Source organism: Amia ocellicauda, chromosome 14, assembly GCF_036373705.1.
Source record: "Amia ocellicauda isolate fAmiCal2 chromosome 14, fAmiCal2.hap1, whole genome shotgun sequence".
NCBI lineage: Eukaryota > Metazoa > Chordata > Actinopteri > Amiiformes > Amiidae > Amia > Amia ocellicauda.
The window spans coordinates 1,421,341-1,434,743 of record NC_089863.1 but is presented as its reverse complement, the minus strand read 5'-3'; the positions used below and the strand labels follow the sequence as shown (position 1 = coordinate 1,434,743).

The 13,403-nt window shown below is 55.8% G+C and overlaps 1 protein-coding gene across 2 annotated transcripts; it reads right to left on the bottom strand.

Moving 5' to 3' along the window:
• Positions 1-827: 827 nt before the first annotated feature.
• On the bottom strand, positions 828-13,293 carry gigyf1a (GRB10 interacting GYF protein 1a). 2 transcript variants are annotated; one of them, XM_066722336.1, is made up of 26 exons: positions 13,159-13,293; positions 10,753-11,204; positions 9,379-9,441; positions 8,186-8,315; positions 7,926-8,021; positions 7,503-7,632; positions 7,108-7,216; positions 6,837-6,877; positions 6,517-6,672; positions 6,211-6,416; positions 5,764-5,872; positions 5,425-5,634; positions 5,081-5,226; positions 4,639-4,798; positions 4,387-4,553; positions 3,837-3,943; positions 3,648-3,748; positions 3,279-3,364; positions 2,891-3,019; positions 2,549-2,788; positions 2,204-2,385; positions 1,938-2,098; positions 1,532-1,695; positions 1,397-1,441; positions 1,067-1,214; positions 828-967 (listed from the first exon to the last, which is right to left on the bottom strand). In XM_066722336.1, exons 3-26 carry the CDS (start codon positions 9,411-9,413, stop codon positions 900-902), a joined length of 3,126 nt encoding a protein of 1,041 aa, XP_066578433.1. In that variant the 5' UTR covers positions 9,414-9,441; positions 10,753-11,204; positions 13,159-13,293; the 3' UTR covers positions 828-899. The 2 variants fall into 2 exon arrangements, with proteins under 2 accessions (XP_066578433.1, XP_066578434.1); XM_066722337.1 differs by having other exon boundaries at positions 7,521-7,632.
• Between the last annotated feature and the right edge of the window lie 110 nt (positions 13,294-13,403).

The window sequence follows — 13,403 nt, the reverse complement described above, 5'->3', positions numbered from 1 at the left end:
TCTCCATACATCTTGGTTAAGCAATGAAAAAATACATTGTGCAGACTAGTAAATCCGCTCGCGCACACACACTCACACACACACACGCTCTCACGCACACGCGTCACAGAAAAACATCCGTCTCCACACCTCGCTCGCTCGCGCTCTCTCGACAGAAGTGCAAAAGTCAAGTTTTCATGTCAAACATTTTTCTTTTCGTTTTTTGTTTCTCGAGTACGAACAGCTTTCACTTGTATCTTGTTTTTTTAATATATATATATATAAACGTTTTTTTAAAAAACAACGCAAAAAAAACAAAACAACAACAACAGTGTTTGTCTTTCAAGAAAGGATTTGTCTTCTTTTTTCTGATAAGTTTAAAAAAACAAAAAAAAAACAACTCAATTAACCCCCCCCCCATTTCCAGATGCTCAAATCACTGCCCCTCCAGTTGAGATGTATATATATGCATATGGATACACATACATACCGATATACATATACATATATAGACACATACTCGCACACGCACATGTATGTATGTATACGTGTATAAACTCTTCAGTCTCTATAAAATAAGCGAAACTCAGCGACTCATCCCGTCTGTTTAAAGTGCATTAGTATGTTAAGGTGCTTCGTGTGTTAAGTGCCAGAGGAACCACTTTCACTCCCTCTCGACGAGGGGGAGGGCGCTCAGACACAACCGGTGGGGGTCGGTGGCACGTCGGCCGGGCGGGAGGGGCTCTGTCCAAAGTCCGCCTCCTCCTCCTCCGCCACGCCACACCCCCTCTCCCTCCCCTCCCCCGCCCCCCCCCCCAGCGGCCTCCAGCTCCCCCCCCCCCCCCCCGGAGTGCACATTCTGTAATCAGAAAGACTGATCTGTGTCAAAAGGCAACAGGTAGCTCTATTGCTGGACTCGCTCAGTAATCCTCCACCGTCTCCATCTCGCTCAAGCTGAGCCGCTCACCCGCGCTGTGGAACGAGTAGCCTGGGGGGGGAGAGAGAGAGAGAAAGAGAAGCTGTCACTCAGACTGGCTCCCTCCCCGGCGGCATAGCCCGCCCCGCCCCAGCCCGGACGGCCGCTCACCAAGGATGCTGGGGTCCGAGTGGAGCATCATGGGGGGGCGCTTCTTCATCTTGGCTGGCTGGTTGGACTCGTAGGCCCCACCCTTGCCGCCGTGGGCCGACTGGAACACCGACTGCAGGCTGCTGGGGGTCAGGCCCCGCATAGCCTCCTGGGATGGGGAGGGAGAGGCGATATCAACAACAACACACCTTGAGAGATAGCATCCTGACTGGTTTATATCATTGGATTTGTGTGTTTGAGGCGGGGTGGGGCAGAGAGAGAGAGAGAGAGGAGGGGAGAGGAGAGGAGAGGAGGGGAGGGGAGGGGAGGGAAGGGCTTTGGGTGCATTACCTGCAGAGGGAAGTTCATGGTCAGTCCTGCGACTTCCTTGGATAGCTGAGAGACAGAGAGCAGGTTAGTGTCAACACAGCCTGGAGTGAGGGAGTGTGTGAGGGGGTCAGTGTGTGTGAGCGGGTCAGTCTGTACCTGCTGCTGCTGTCTCTGGTGGTTGGCTTTCTGTTTGGCACGCCGCTCCAGAAACTGCTTAGCGAACTCTTTGGCTTCCACGGTGTCTCCCAGGTAGGAGCGGATGAAGTCATGGACCTCGTAGGGAGACTCCACCTCCTTCAGGTACGACACGATGGTGGGGACTGCGGGGACGGGGGGACAAGGGGTGAATACAGGACAGACAGAGACAGAGAGACAGAGAGAGACACACAGCGAGAGGAAGACAGACACACACAGTGATAGAGAGACAGCGAGAGGGAGACAAACACACACAGCGAGAGGGAGAGCGAGACAGAGACACACACAGAGAGAGAGAGAGACACAGATAGAGAGAGACAGCAAGAGACACAGACAGAAACACAGCGAGAGAGAGAGTGAGAGTTACCGTCCAGCGAGGAGGAGGAGGGGGAGGGTGAGGGGTGCAGCGCGTGCAGCATCTGCTCACACCAGGTGGTGAACCCGTCCTGCGGCTTCATCCCCTGCAGCAGCTTCAGCAGCTTCTCCTCTTCTTCAGTGCGCTTCCGCCGGTTCAGCATGAACTGCTCACTGAGGAGGGAGAGGGGGAGGGGGAGAGAGAGAGGGGTCATTACAACACCCTTGATACAGCAGCCATTCCACGCTGTAGACTGATAAATAAAAGGTGGGACAGACCTTAGTGACGGGCTGCTCCGGCTGTTCTTCAGACTGCGCAGGCCGGCCTGGGTCTTCACCGCCTCCTCCCACAGGGACAGGCCTCCCTTGTTCTCCAGGCCGGCCCCCCACAGCGGCGCCCCCTCGCCCCACTGGCCCGCCAGCGACGGCACGGCTGAGCCGCCCAGGGACAGAGAGCCGTGCTGCGGGAGGGGGAGGGAAAGAATTTAACATTAAAAATAACACAAATACTGCTCCTTCCTCCCCCTGCCATCCCATTGCTGTCCCTAAACCCTTCTCCCCCTCCCCCTCTCACCGCTCACTCTCTCCCGCTCCCCCGCATCCGTCTCTCTCCCCCTCTCTCACCGCTCTCTCCCTCTGCTGCCGCTGTTGCTGCTGCTGCTGCTGGTGCTGCTTGTGGATGTGCCGCTCCCTCTCCCGCTCCCTCTCCCTCTCCCTCTCGCGCTCGGCCTCCTGCTGCAGGTCCAGGAGGTTCTTGGCCGCCTTGGGCAGGTTTCCCCAGGCGGGGGGGTTCTGCTGCGCTGCCACGGCCACCTGCTGCTGAGTCTGCTGGAGGAGCTTCATCAGCAGCTCCTGCTGCCGGCACTGCCGGGGAGGACACAGCGTCAGCACACGCACACGCACGGGCACACACACACACACGTCTGCACAACAGCGCCGTGCTGCTCAGCCCCCTCCCCCTCTCACCTGCTTGCGGCGGAAGAGCTCCTCCTCCTCCCGGCGCTTCTGCTCCTCCTGCCTCCTCTTCTCCTCCCGCCGTTTCCTCTCCTCCTCCTCTCGCTTAGCCCTGAGTTCAGCGTCTCTCCTCTCCTGGAGCTGGGAGATGGGGAGGGCGCAGGGGTCAGAGCTCGCACCACACATTCTAGGGGTGGGGTCTGTATTTACTGCTTCCGGGGGGCTGCTCTCACGGAATCCACGGAATGTGGGGGGGCCAACTCATTTTGTACACAGCCAATCGCGTTGCAGGAAATGCTAGTCAATCTTTAAGCGGCCAATCATGTGCAGAAGACGCTTACAATCAAAACCCAGAGCAGGAGTGTCGCTCTGTGAAAACGGGGAGGGGGAGGGAGCTCACCTTCTGTCTCTCCAGCTGTAGCTGTTCGAGAGTTGGACCCTGAGTTGAAGAATTCATTGTTAAGTCCCATAAACTGGCTTCACCGCCTGGAGGGGGAGGGAGAGGGAGAGAGTGTTACATCGATGTACAACGTGAGGGGGAGGGAGTTAGGGGTGTATGCAGCAGAATGGGGGCGTGTCTGGCAGAGTAAAGGGGTGTATATCCGAGTGAGGGTGTATCTGTGGAGGGGCGTGTCTCAGAGTGAGGGGGGGGCTGTGGAGGGGAGGTGTGTCTAGCAGAGTGAGGGGGTGAGTCTGGAGGGGCGTGTCTATTAGAGTGAGGGGGGGGCTGTGGAGGGGGCTTCTCTGGCAGAGTGGGGGCGTGGCCTACCCGCTGGCTGTGAAGCTGAGGTATGCATGTCCCACAGGGACCCTGTGTCTGGCACTGACATCGACCGGCTCATCGACGGCATCATACCCTGCTCTCCACACCTGGGGGACAGGGAGGGAGCTGTAAGACACACAGAGACGCGCACACAGACACACACAGACACGCGCAGACAGACACACTGAGTGCTACCTGTTGATGAGCTGGAATAGCTGCTGATGCTGCTGGAGTTGCTGGTAGAGCGCCGCGGCGGCCGCCAGCTCCTGCTGCTTCTTCAGCCTCTCCTGGTCCATGTTACCCTGCGACACACCCACTGCATCAACACACTAACGCACCCACTGCGTCAACATACCAAATGCTGATTCAACTCACTGGATCTTACATTACATTATTTGTCATTTAGCAGACGCTCTTATCCAGGGCGACTTACATTTGTACCCATTTATACAGGTGGGCATTTTACTGTAGCAATCTAAGTGAAGTACCTTGTTCAAGGGTACAACAGCACCCAGGATTTGAACCAACAACCTTCCAGGTATGAGTCCAGAGCCCTAACCACTACTGGCCCTAACCACTACTGCACAGTTCTGCCACTACACCAACACCCCCACTGCGTCACCTCACCCACTGGGAGAAAACTGAACACAGGGGAGGGAGGAGAGACGAGGAGGAGGGAACGGAGAGAAACCAGACGCACAGACAGAGGAGAGAGAAAGAGAGGAGGGACGGGGACGGGCCTCACCAGCAGTGGCGGAGGCGAAGGCCCCGGGGCGAAGGGCACGCGGCCCCACATCTTGATGACCTCGCCCAGCGGCTGGAAGCCCTCGTCGCAGCCACGCTTCACCAGCAGCGTCATGGTGAAATACCCTGCCTGGAACCACTCGGACATCTCCTGCGTGGTGAAGGGACCTGCGGGGAGGCAGGGCGTTACTGCGCTGCGAGCAGCGGGCGAGCAGAGCGAGAGGGCCGTGCGAGCGGCGTGTGAGGGTCGTACCCTGTATCTCCCCCTGCGGGTCCTTGTAGAACCACTTCATGGCCGCCTCGTGGGACAGCGGCAGGGCGGCAGCCGTGTTGCGCGTGTCCTGCAGCGTCTGGGTGAACGTCTCCTCCTCCTGCAGCGTGTCCTGCAGAGACGCCACCATGCGCTCCGCCTCCTGCAACACAGGCACGGGGTCACATATGGGCACTCGCAGGGGCGCAGACATGCCAGGGCACAGGGTCACACACGGGCACACGCACGGGGAAACACCCGCACAGACACACACACCAGGGCACGGGGTCACACACGGGCACATGCAGGGGCACAGACACACACGGGCACACGCCAGGGCACGGGGGCACAGACACACACACGGGCACACGCAGGGGCACAGACACACACACACCAGGGCACGGGGTCACACACGGGCACATGCGGGGATGCACCGCCGCCCTACCTGTTGCAGGTGCTTCATGCCCTCATCGTCCTCGGTGTCCCCCGCGGGGGGGAAGTCAATAGCAGCAGAGGAGGAGGGCGGGGAGGAGGAGAGGCTGGAGCACGTCCCCGGACTGAGCTGAGCAGCGCCCCCGAGAGACGCACTCTCTGCACAGAAACAACATTACACACGCAGTGTTACACACTCAATACTGCTCATGGCACACTGTTACATCAACACAACTTTACACACACAGTACTACACACGAGCACTAAGGTAACACCACCCACTGTGTTATAACACACTGGACTGGGGGTGTAAACCTGTGATCACAAAGAGAGGGAAAGAGAGAGAGAGACCCTCACCTTCACATGGCATCTTGGTGGGCTTGGCTGTGGGGACAGAAGGTGTGGGGGGGGCCTCGGCGTCGGGGAGAGTCAGCCCAAGGGTCACAGGCAGGGGGTCAGAGGTCATGGGGGGGGTGGCCAGGCTGGACGACAGGGCAGGGGGGGAGTGGGGGGGGGCAGCAGCTGGCTTCGATTCACTGTCCGACATCACCGGAGACTCCTTCATATCTGCACACGGAGAGAGGGGGAGGAAGAGAGAGAGCGAGTGAGCGAGTGAATAGAGCAGGGGCCCCCACCCTGCTGGTTTTGTTCTCAATGACTTAAATCGATCCTTCCACTCCCCCTCTCCCCATTTACCCCTCTCCATGCTGTCCTTCCTCTCCCGCTCTCCGTTCTGCTCCTCTTCGTCCTCCAGGCCCTGGAACTCCAGCTCCTGCTCCTCAGGAATCGGATCCTTGGAACCCTTCTACAGAGAGGGGGAGAGAGAGAGAGAGGGAGAGAGAGAGAGGGAGATCAAATCCCATTTATTACTATTGTTGTAACGCTTAATGAATACTTTCACTGGTCACAGCTATAAGCCTTTATAAGAGAATTAGAGAGAGGGAAAGAGACAAAGAAAGGGAAAGGGGGAGAGAAGGAGAAAGGAAGATAGAGAGGGGGAAAGGAAAAGAAGGAGAAAGAGGCAGAAAGGGTGAAGGAGAGGGAAAGAAAAAAGGGGGAGATGTAGAGTGATGGAAGAGGGAAATAGGGTGAGGGAGAGAGGTGGAGAGGGAAAGAGATGGGGTGAGCGGGAGGGAGCCGCACCTTGAGGGGCAGGAAGGCCCCGGAGGAGTCGAAGGTGCCCATCTCGCCCTCCTCGTCGTCCGTGCACCACTCGGGCAGCCCGTCCCGCTCGTCCTCCGCCCCGTCGCTTCGCCGCCGCTCCCCGCCGTGCTCCCGGAAGTCAAAGTCAAACTTGCGCCGCCGCTCCCCGCCGTGCTCACGCCAGCCGGCCGAGCGTGGGGCCCCGTCTGAGGGAGAGAGAGAGAGGGGCAGATACAGGCATGAGGGAAGGGAGAGAGACACACACAGAGAGAGACAGACAAAGACAGACACACACACGGAGCGTACCGTCCCGCCGCGCCCCCGCCAGCCTCCAGCTGCCCCCTGGCTCCCCAGCGCCCTCCTCCTCCTCGTGCTCCTCCCGCAGCGTGCGCCAGTTCTCGCTGTCCGAGCGCGTGTACTCCTTGCGCAGCCCAGCTGGGGGCTCCTCGAAGCCCACGCGCACTGAGAGAGGGGGAGGGGGCGGGGAGACACAAGGCCAGTCAGCTGCCAGTGCTCAGATCTGCACCGAGCACAACGCAGAAATGGCCAATACACACACGCACGCAGACATGCAGACACATGCGCAATATGGACACACACAGACACGCAATACGCACAGGCCTCACCTCCATCTCTTCGGATGGGCTTCTCAAACCTCCGCTCTCCTCTGGGGGGAAAAAAGAAAATAAATTAATCAATCAATCTATAAAATCAGTAGCGGTCCGATTATTATTGAATGGTCCAGAGAGAGTGAGGGAAAGATGGACTGCGCGAGAGAGCGAGCGAGCGAGAGAGAGAAAAGGACACAGCGAGAGAGAGACAGAGCAAGAGAGAGAGAGAGACAGAGAGACAGAGCGAGAGAGACAGGCAGAAGGACACAGACTGGGGCTGGCGCACCTGTCGTCCCAGCTCTGGCTGCGGTGGATCTCTCTGCTGCTGCGGCCGAAGCCCACCTCGCCATCCTCAGCACTTCTTTGGTAGAATCCGCTGTCGCCTCGTCCCCGGCCTGCGCACACGGTACAGGGACAAAGGGGAGGGACAGGAGACACACGGGCAGGCAGACACACAGAGGGACGCAGACAGAGGCAGACAGAGAGAAGAGTGACCATCCACAGCACTGCAACGCACTGGTAAATATCAGTGTTGTAACAGTAAAGCATTCTATACAGAAAGTCCTCAACATATAGGCATCGCTACAATCAAATGTGTAACTGTTACAACGATACCACACCGCTACACAGGCGGTTTAACAACGTGGAGAGGCTGCTGGAGAAGCTGAGGCGTCTGCTCACCCATTGGTCGGTTCTCACCTCTGCCCCTGGCGCTGCCACGCCCCCTGGCCACGCCTGCGGGGACAGCCCCGCCCCCTTTCCCCATGAGCCTCAGCACGGCCACGCTGTTCACAGACATGGAGAAGTTTCTCTGCAACAGACAAGAGGGGGGACAGCATGAGACAGTGTGTCCCCCTTGTCAGTGCGTGTCAGTCCGTGACCCAGTCCGTCTCGTGTCAGTCCGTGTCCCAGACTGTACTAGTTTCTATCCCAGTCCATCTCTCTGTGTCAGTCCGTCTCTCTGTGTCAGTCCATGTCCCAGTCTGTTCTAGTTACTATCCCAGTCCGTCCATCCCGTGTCAGTCCGTGTCCCAGTCCGTCCTAGGTCCTCTCCTGGTCCGCGTGTCCGTCCCCCTCAGTCCCACGGGCCCCGGCGCGTCTCACCTGCTCCTCCTCTGTGAGTGGAACCAGGGCCAGCGGCTGCATGGGCTCGTCCTGCAGGACAGCAGCAAACTCCTTGTCCTGCATCTCCTCCGGGACCTGGGGAGAGAGAGACAGAGAGTCAATCTGGACGGTCTGCTCTCCATCTCGCTCGAGCCCCGACACGGCCTCACCTCGCTGTCTTCAATAGCAAGTACTAGCATGTCTTCTCCAGAACACTGTGCTATGACACACACAGAGACGCACAAGACGCTCTCACCCACCTTGTTGTCTTTAATATAAAGTGCTAGCATCTCTTCTCGGCCGTATCGGTACTCCGCCAGCTTGTACTTTGGCATCGCGGGAGAGGGGGGGGGCGACGTCACACTCACCCCACCGGACAGCGCACGGAGCCTGGGGAGGGAGGGGGAGAGTGTTGGGAAAGATACAGTGGAGGATGCTGAACATTCACACTGTCCAGAGAGAGACAGACAGACAGAGACAGACACACACACAGAGAGAGAGGTCGAGACAGAGATGCACTTCCTCCTGCACTGCAGTAAATATAGCCAAATTAGGAACATATTCTTTAAGAAATTCATAAGTATTATAACATCTTTCAGAATTGATAAATGAAAAAATATTAGCTATCCTCCTGGGGGAGGGACACACAGCCCCCCTGGCCGCCCAATATGTAGCCGCTGCCACAGCCTGAGGGGCTCACTGTGAAAACACACACGAGCACCAGCTGTAAACTTGTTAGCTATAAATAAAGTACATATACATGTCTATTAAGATTTTATTTATAAATTATATTGTACTCTCAATTTTATTTATTTTTTTATTATTTTATTTTTTAATAATTTATTTTTACCATAATATATCTTATGAAAAGAAAAATAATAAATAAGTCAGTGTTTATCATTTCATATTTTTCAATGTATGGATGTAATATTAACTGCTTTGGCAACAGTACAGAACTGTTTGTCATGCCAATAAAGCACTTTAAATTGAAAATTGAAATTGAATTGGGAGGCAGAGACAGAGAGAGAGACGCAGAGAGGCAGAAAGAGAGAGAGACGCAGAGAGGCAGAGACAGAGACGCAGAGATGCAGAGAGGCAGAAAGAGAGACAGAGACGCAGAGAGGCAGAGACAGAGAGAGAGACGCAGAAAGAGAGACAGAGACGCAGAGAGGCAGAAAGAGAGAGAGACGCAGAGAGGCAGAAAGAGAGACAGACGCAGAGAGGCAGAGACAGAGACGCAGAGATGCAGAGACAGAGACGCAGAAAGAGAGACAGAAAGACGCAGAGAGGCAGAGACAGAGAGAGACGCAGAGAGGCAGAGACAGACACAGAGAGGGAGATGCAGAGAGGCAGAGACAGAGATGCAGAGAGAGAGACGCAGAGAGGCAGAAAGAGAGACAGAGAGACGCAGAGAGGCAGAGACAGAGACGCAGAGAGAGGCTTGGCAGCGTACCATTCTGGTCCGAAGTTCAGTGTCTCAGCGGTCATGTTCCCCTGGGAGGCCGGCAGCTGAGATCTGGGGACACAGAGACAGGCCTTTAGAGATCCCCCCCTCTCTCTCTCTCTCTGACGCCTGTCCACTGGACACCTCAATATTGTGTCCCAGCAGCAGTAAATACAAACAGTTAAACTGCTCCACACATCTCACAGTTCACACCTGTGCTGTATCCCACTGTGCTCTGCTGTGCTGTATTTTCCTGCACTGTGCTGTCTTTTACTGTGATGTGCAGTATTGTACTGTGCTGTCTTACTGTGCTCTACTGTGCTCTAGTGTGCTGTATTCTGTGCTGTATTGTGCTCTAGTGTGCTGTCTTACTGTGCTGTATTGTGCTCTACTGTGCTCTAGTGTGCTGTCTTACTGTGCTGTCTTACTGTGCTGTATTGTGCTCTAGTGTGCTGTATTGTGCTCTACTGTGCTCTAGTGTGCTGTCTTACTGTGCTGTATTGTGCTCTAGTGTGCTCTAGTGTGCTGTCTTACTGTGCTGTATTGTGCTCTAGTGTGCTGTCTTACTGTGCTGTATTGTGCTCTAGTGTGCTGTGCTCTACTGTGCTGTATTGTGCTCTAGTGTGCTGTACATGTTTGAGAAGCGAGTCTGTCTGCTACAGACAAAGGCAGAGACACACAGACCTGTACGAGTTAAATTAGTAAAGTTCAATATACTTGCTGATCAACAATATATTCTTGCAGTACTGTGCTGTATTGTGCAGTATTTTATTGTGCTGTATTGTACTGTTCTATATCGTGCTGTGCTATATTGTGCTGTTGTATTGTACTGTGCTGTATTGTGCTGTTCTATATCGTGCTGTATTTTACTGTGCTGTATTGTACTGTATTTCACTGTGCTATATTGTGCTGTTGTATTGTACTGTGCTATATTGTGCTGTATTTTACTGTTCTATATTGTGCTGTATTTCACTGTGCTATACTGTGCTATATTGTGCTATATTATGCTGTTGTATTGTACTGTGCTATATTGTGCTATATTATGCTGTTGTATTGTACTGTGCTATATTGTGCTGTATTTTACTGTGCTATACTGTGATATATTGTGCTATATTTTACTGTGCTATATTGTGCTGTATTTTACTGTACTGTATTGTGCTGTATTTTACTGTTCTATATTGTGCTGTATTTTACTGTGCTATACTGTGCTATATTATGCTGTTGTATTGTACTGTGCTATATTGTGCTGTGCTGTATTGTACTGTATTGTGCTATATTGTGCTGTATTTTACTGTGCTATACTGTGCTGTATCGTGCTGTGCTGTATCGTGCCGTACTGTGCAGTATCAGGCTGTGCCGGTCTGCCAGGTGTGAAGTCCTCACCCTGTCTAGTGGCGAGGGGGTGAGGTTGCCGGCTGTGCGCTGGGTGGGGGGGTGGGGTGAAGACTGCGCTGTACTGACTCCGCCACGTGGCACGACGCCAGATCACCGTCACGTACACAGACCCCCCGCAGAGAAGAATAGCTGCCAGGAGCGGGGGTCTGCGGAAGGGGAGGGGGTGGGACCGCCGGACACAGCCACAAGCCACACGGAGGAGGGGGGACGCACAACAGCGCAGCCACACGCACACGCAACCCCCGCCGAGAAACACTGACAGTGACACACAAGGACAACAACGCACACAAAATAAAACAAATAAAAAAGGGGGAAGAGAAGGCGTGTGTCTGTCCGTGCGTCTGTCTCTCCTCCCCTCCTCTCCTGCGGCGCTCTCTATTGTCCTCTCTTCTTTGCGAGTTTCTTTCTTGCGGCCTCCGTCCTACTCGTCCTCCCGGTCTCTGCAGGACAAGAGCGGAAAAACAGGGTGAGCCGAGTTCACCGACTGACACACTGAGACTGACTGACACACCGACTGACACACTGAGACTGAATGACCGACACATCGGCTGACTGACACACTGAGACTGAGACTGACTGTCTGACACTGACACACCGAGTGACACACCGACACTCTGCCTGTCTGACAGGCACTCTCTCAGACCCCTCAGTGCACAATGGGACAGAGGACACCCCGAGAGGAAGGAGCCTGTGTGACAGTTCATGTGACAGCAGCAGTGTGTAAAGTGGAGACCAGCTGTATTCAGGGCACATTCCGCCTGTCTGAAAGACTGACTGACTGATTGACACACCGCCTGACAGATGCCCTTACTGATTGACACACTGCCTGTGACACACTGTCTGATGCACAGGCACTCTCTCAGACCCCTCAGTGCACAGTGGTATGGAGGACACCCACAGAGGAAGCAGCAGCCTGTGGGCCCGTGTGACAGTTCATATGACAGCAGCAGTGCATGAAGTAGGGACCGGCTGTATTCGGGGCACACTCTGCCTGTCTGACAGACTGAGTAACTGACACACCGCCTGACAGATGCCCTTACTGAGTGACACACCGACTGACAGACTGACACACTGACACTCCAACTATCTGACAGAATGAGTCTCGCACTGCCTGACACAGGCACTCTCTCTCAGACCCCTCAGTGCCCAGCAGGACAGAAGGGGCCCGGGTGGCAGCTCCTGTGGCAGCAGCAGTGCGTAAAGCAGGCCGGCTGTATTCAGGACACACTCTGCCTGTCTGACAGACTGACACACCCCCTGACAGATGCCCTTACTGACTGACACACTGCCTGACACGGGCACTGTCCCTCAGACCCCTCAGTACACAGTGGGACGGAAGGGGCCCGGGTGGCAGCTCCTGTGGCAGCAGCAGTGCGTAAAGCGGCCCGGCTGTATTCAGGACACACTCCCCGCCTCTCCACTCACACCAGCAGCCCAATCGATGCACAGCAGAGCCAGGCAGAGCCAGCGTGCACTGCAGAAGACAGGGCCCAACCCCCGAGGCACAGCCGTGCGACAGCCCCACACTTCCACCGCAGACACGTACTGCTCGGATCACAGACACGCATATGTCTCCCCTGTCGCGTTGCGTGTTGTGGAGAAACAGTGCGACTCACTCGCCGTGTTTTGGCTGCCAATCCTGAAAACCGCTGCAAAAAGTGCATCCCGACCCACAGCGAGCGACCGGGCTGCACAGCGCGCCGTGCCTGCACCTCGGACAGCAGGCAAACAAGGGAACAACACCAACAAGAGCTGCAGTGTGCATGCACAACACACACACTGTGCAAGTGTGCGGGGGTCACAACTTTTGACGTTTTGTGATCTGTGTCAATGCATTTCGACATACACTCCCCTCCCCCTCTCGATTCTGCGTTTAAACGAAAATAAACAGTGCGTCTGTCAGCGGCACCTGTCAAAACACGCAGCAGGGCGATCAGTGACTCCTGCACCGGCCGCAGACCTTGCAGGGTCGTGGCGGCGGCGGCAGTCGGGGGGCGACATGCACGGACGTGTGGAGCCCGACGCAGCCACGTACATGCAAACTCCACCACAGCGCCATCCGAGACACAAAACCATCGGCCACATCCCCCCCGAAGCGGCCGGGGAAACGCGGCGATCCCTGGCTGCCGATGGGGCAGGCCCTGCCATCGCCTCGCTGCACTCCGGGGCCTAGGAGCGCGGGCAGGCAGGCGGAGGGGGCGGGGTGTGAGCGCCAGGCCCACCTCCTCCGCCCACCTCGGCGGCGGCCGCCCCTCCAACTCGACCCCGCGGCTTTGCGTGCGGCCTTCGTCTGCCTCCCCTAGCCCCGAGAGCCACTCCGCCCCCCCACCCCGGAGGCCCCCCTCTGCCGCCCCTCTGCCCTTCCCCCCGGGTCCGGGCCGTGCGGATCCCTACCTGGACTCGCTGCTCGCCTCTGTCCCGGCGCTGCTGTGTTATTTACGTTTGAACCCCCTGTGCTTCTCTCGGTCCCGTCCTCCGATGGATGCTCGATATTAGTACTGTTGTTGTTGTTTTTCAATCCCGTGAGATATACAGGTCTCTCTCTCTATTATTGTTATTATTTGTCTCTTCTTCTTCTTCTCCGAGAATCGCTGCGTGAATATCCACTCTCTCTCTCTCTCTCTCTCCCCAGCTCGCTG

What these genes read in the sequence shown, in the direction of transcription:
- gigyf1a (XM_066722336.1), bottom strand. Translation starts at nt 9,413, where the DNA reads ATGACCGCTGAGACACTGAACTTCGGACCAGAATG. An exon ending in GGCAGCAGAGGGAGAGAGCG is followed by an intron (nt 2,386 to 2,548) that starts GTGAGAGAGGGG and finishes CCCCTCCCGCAG; the next exon opens with CACGGCTCTCTGTCCCTGGG. An exon ending in CTCCTCCTCCTCGCTGGACG is followed by an intron (nt 1,696 to 1,937) that starts GTAACTCTCACT and finishes CCGTCCCCGCAG; the next exon opens with TCCCCACCATCGTGTCGTAC.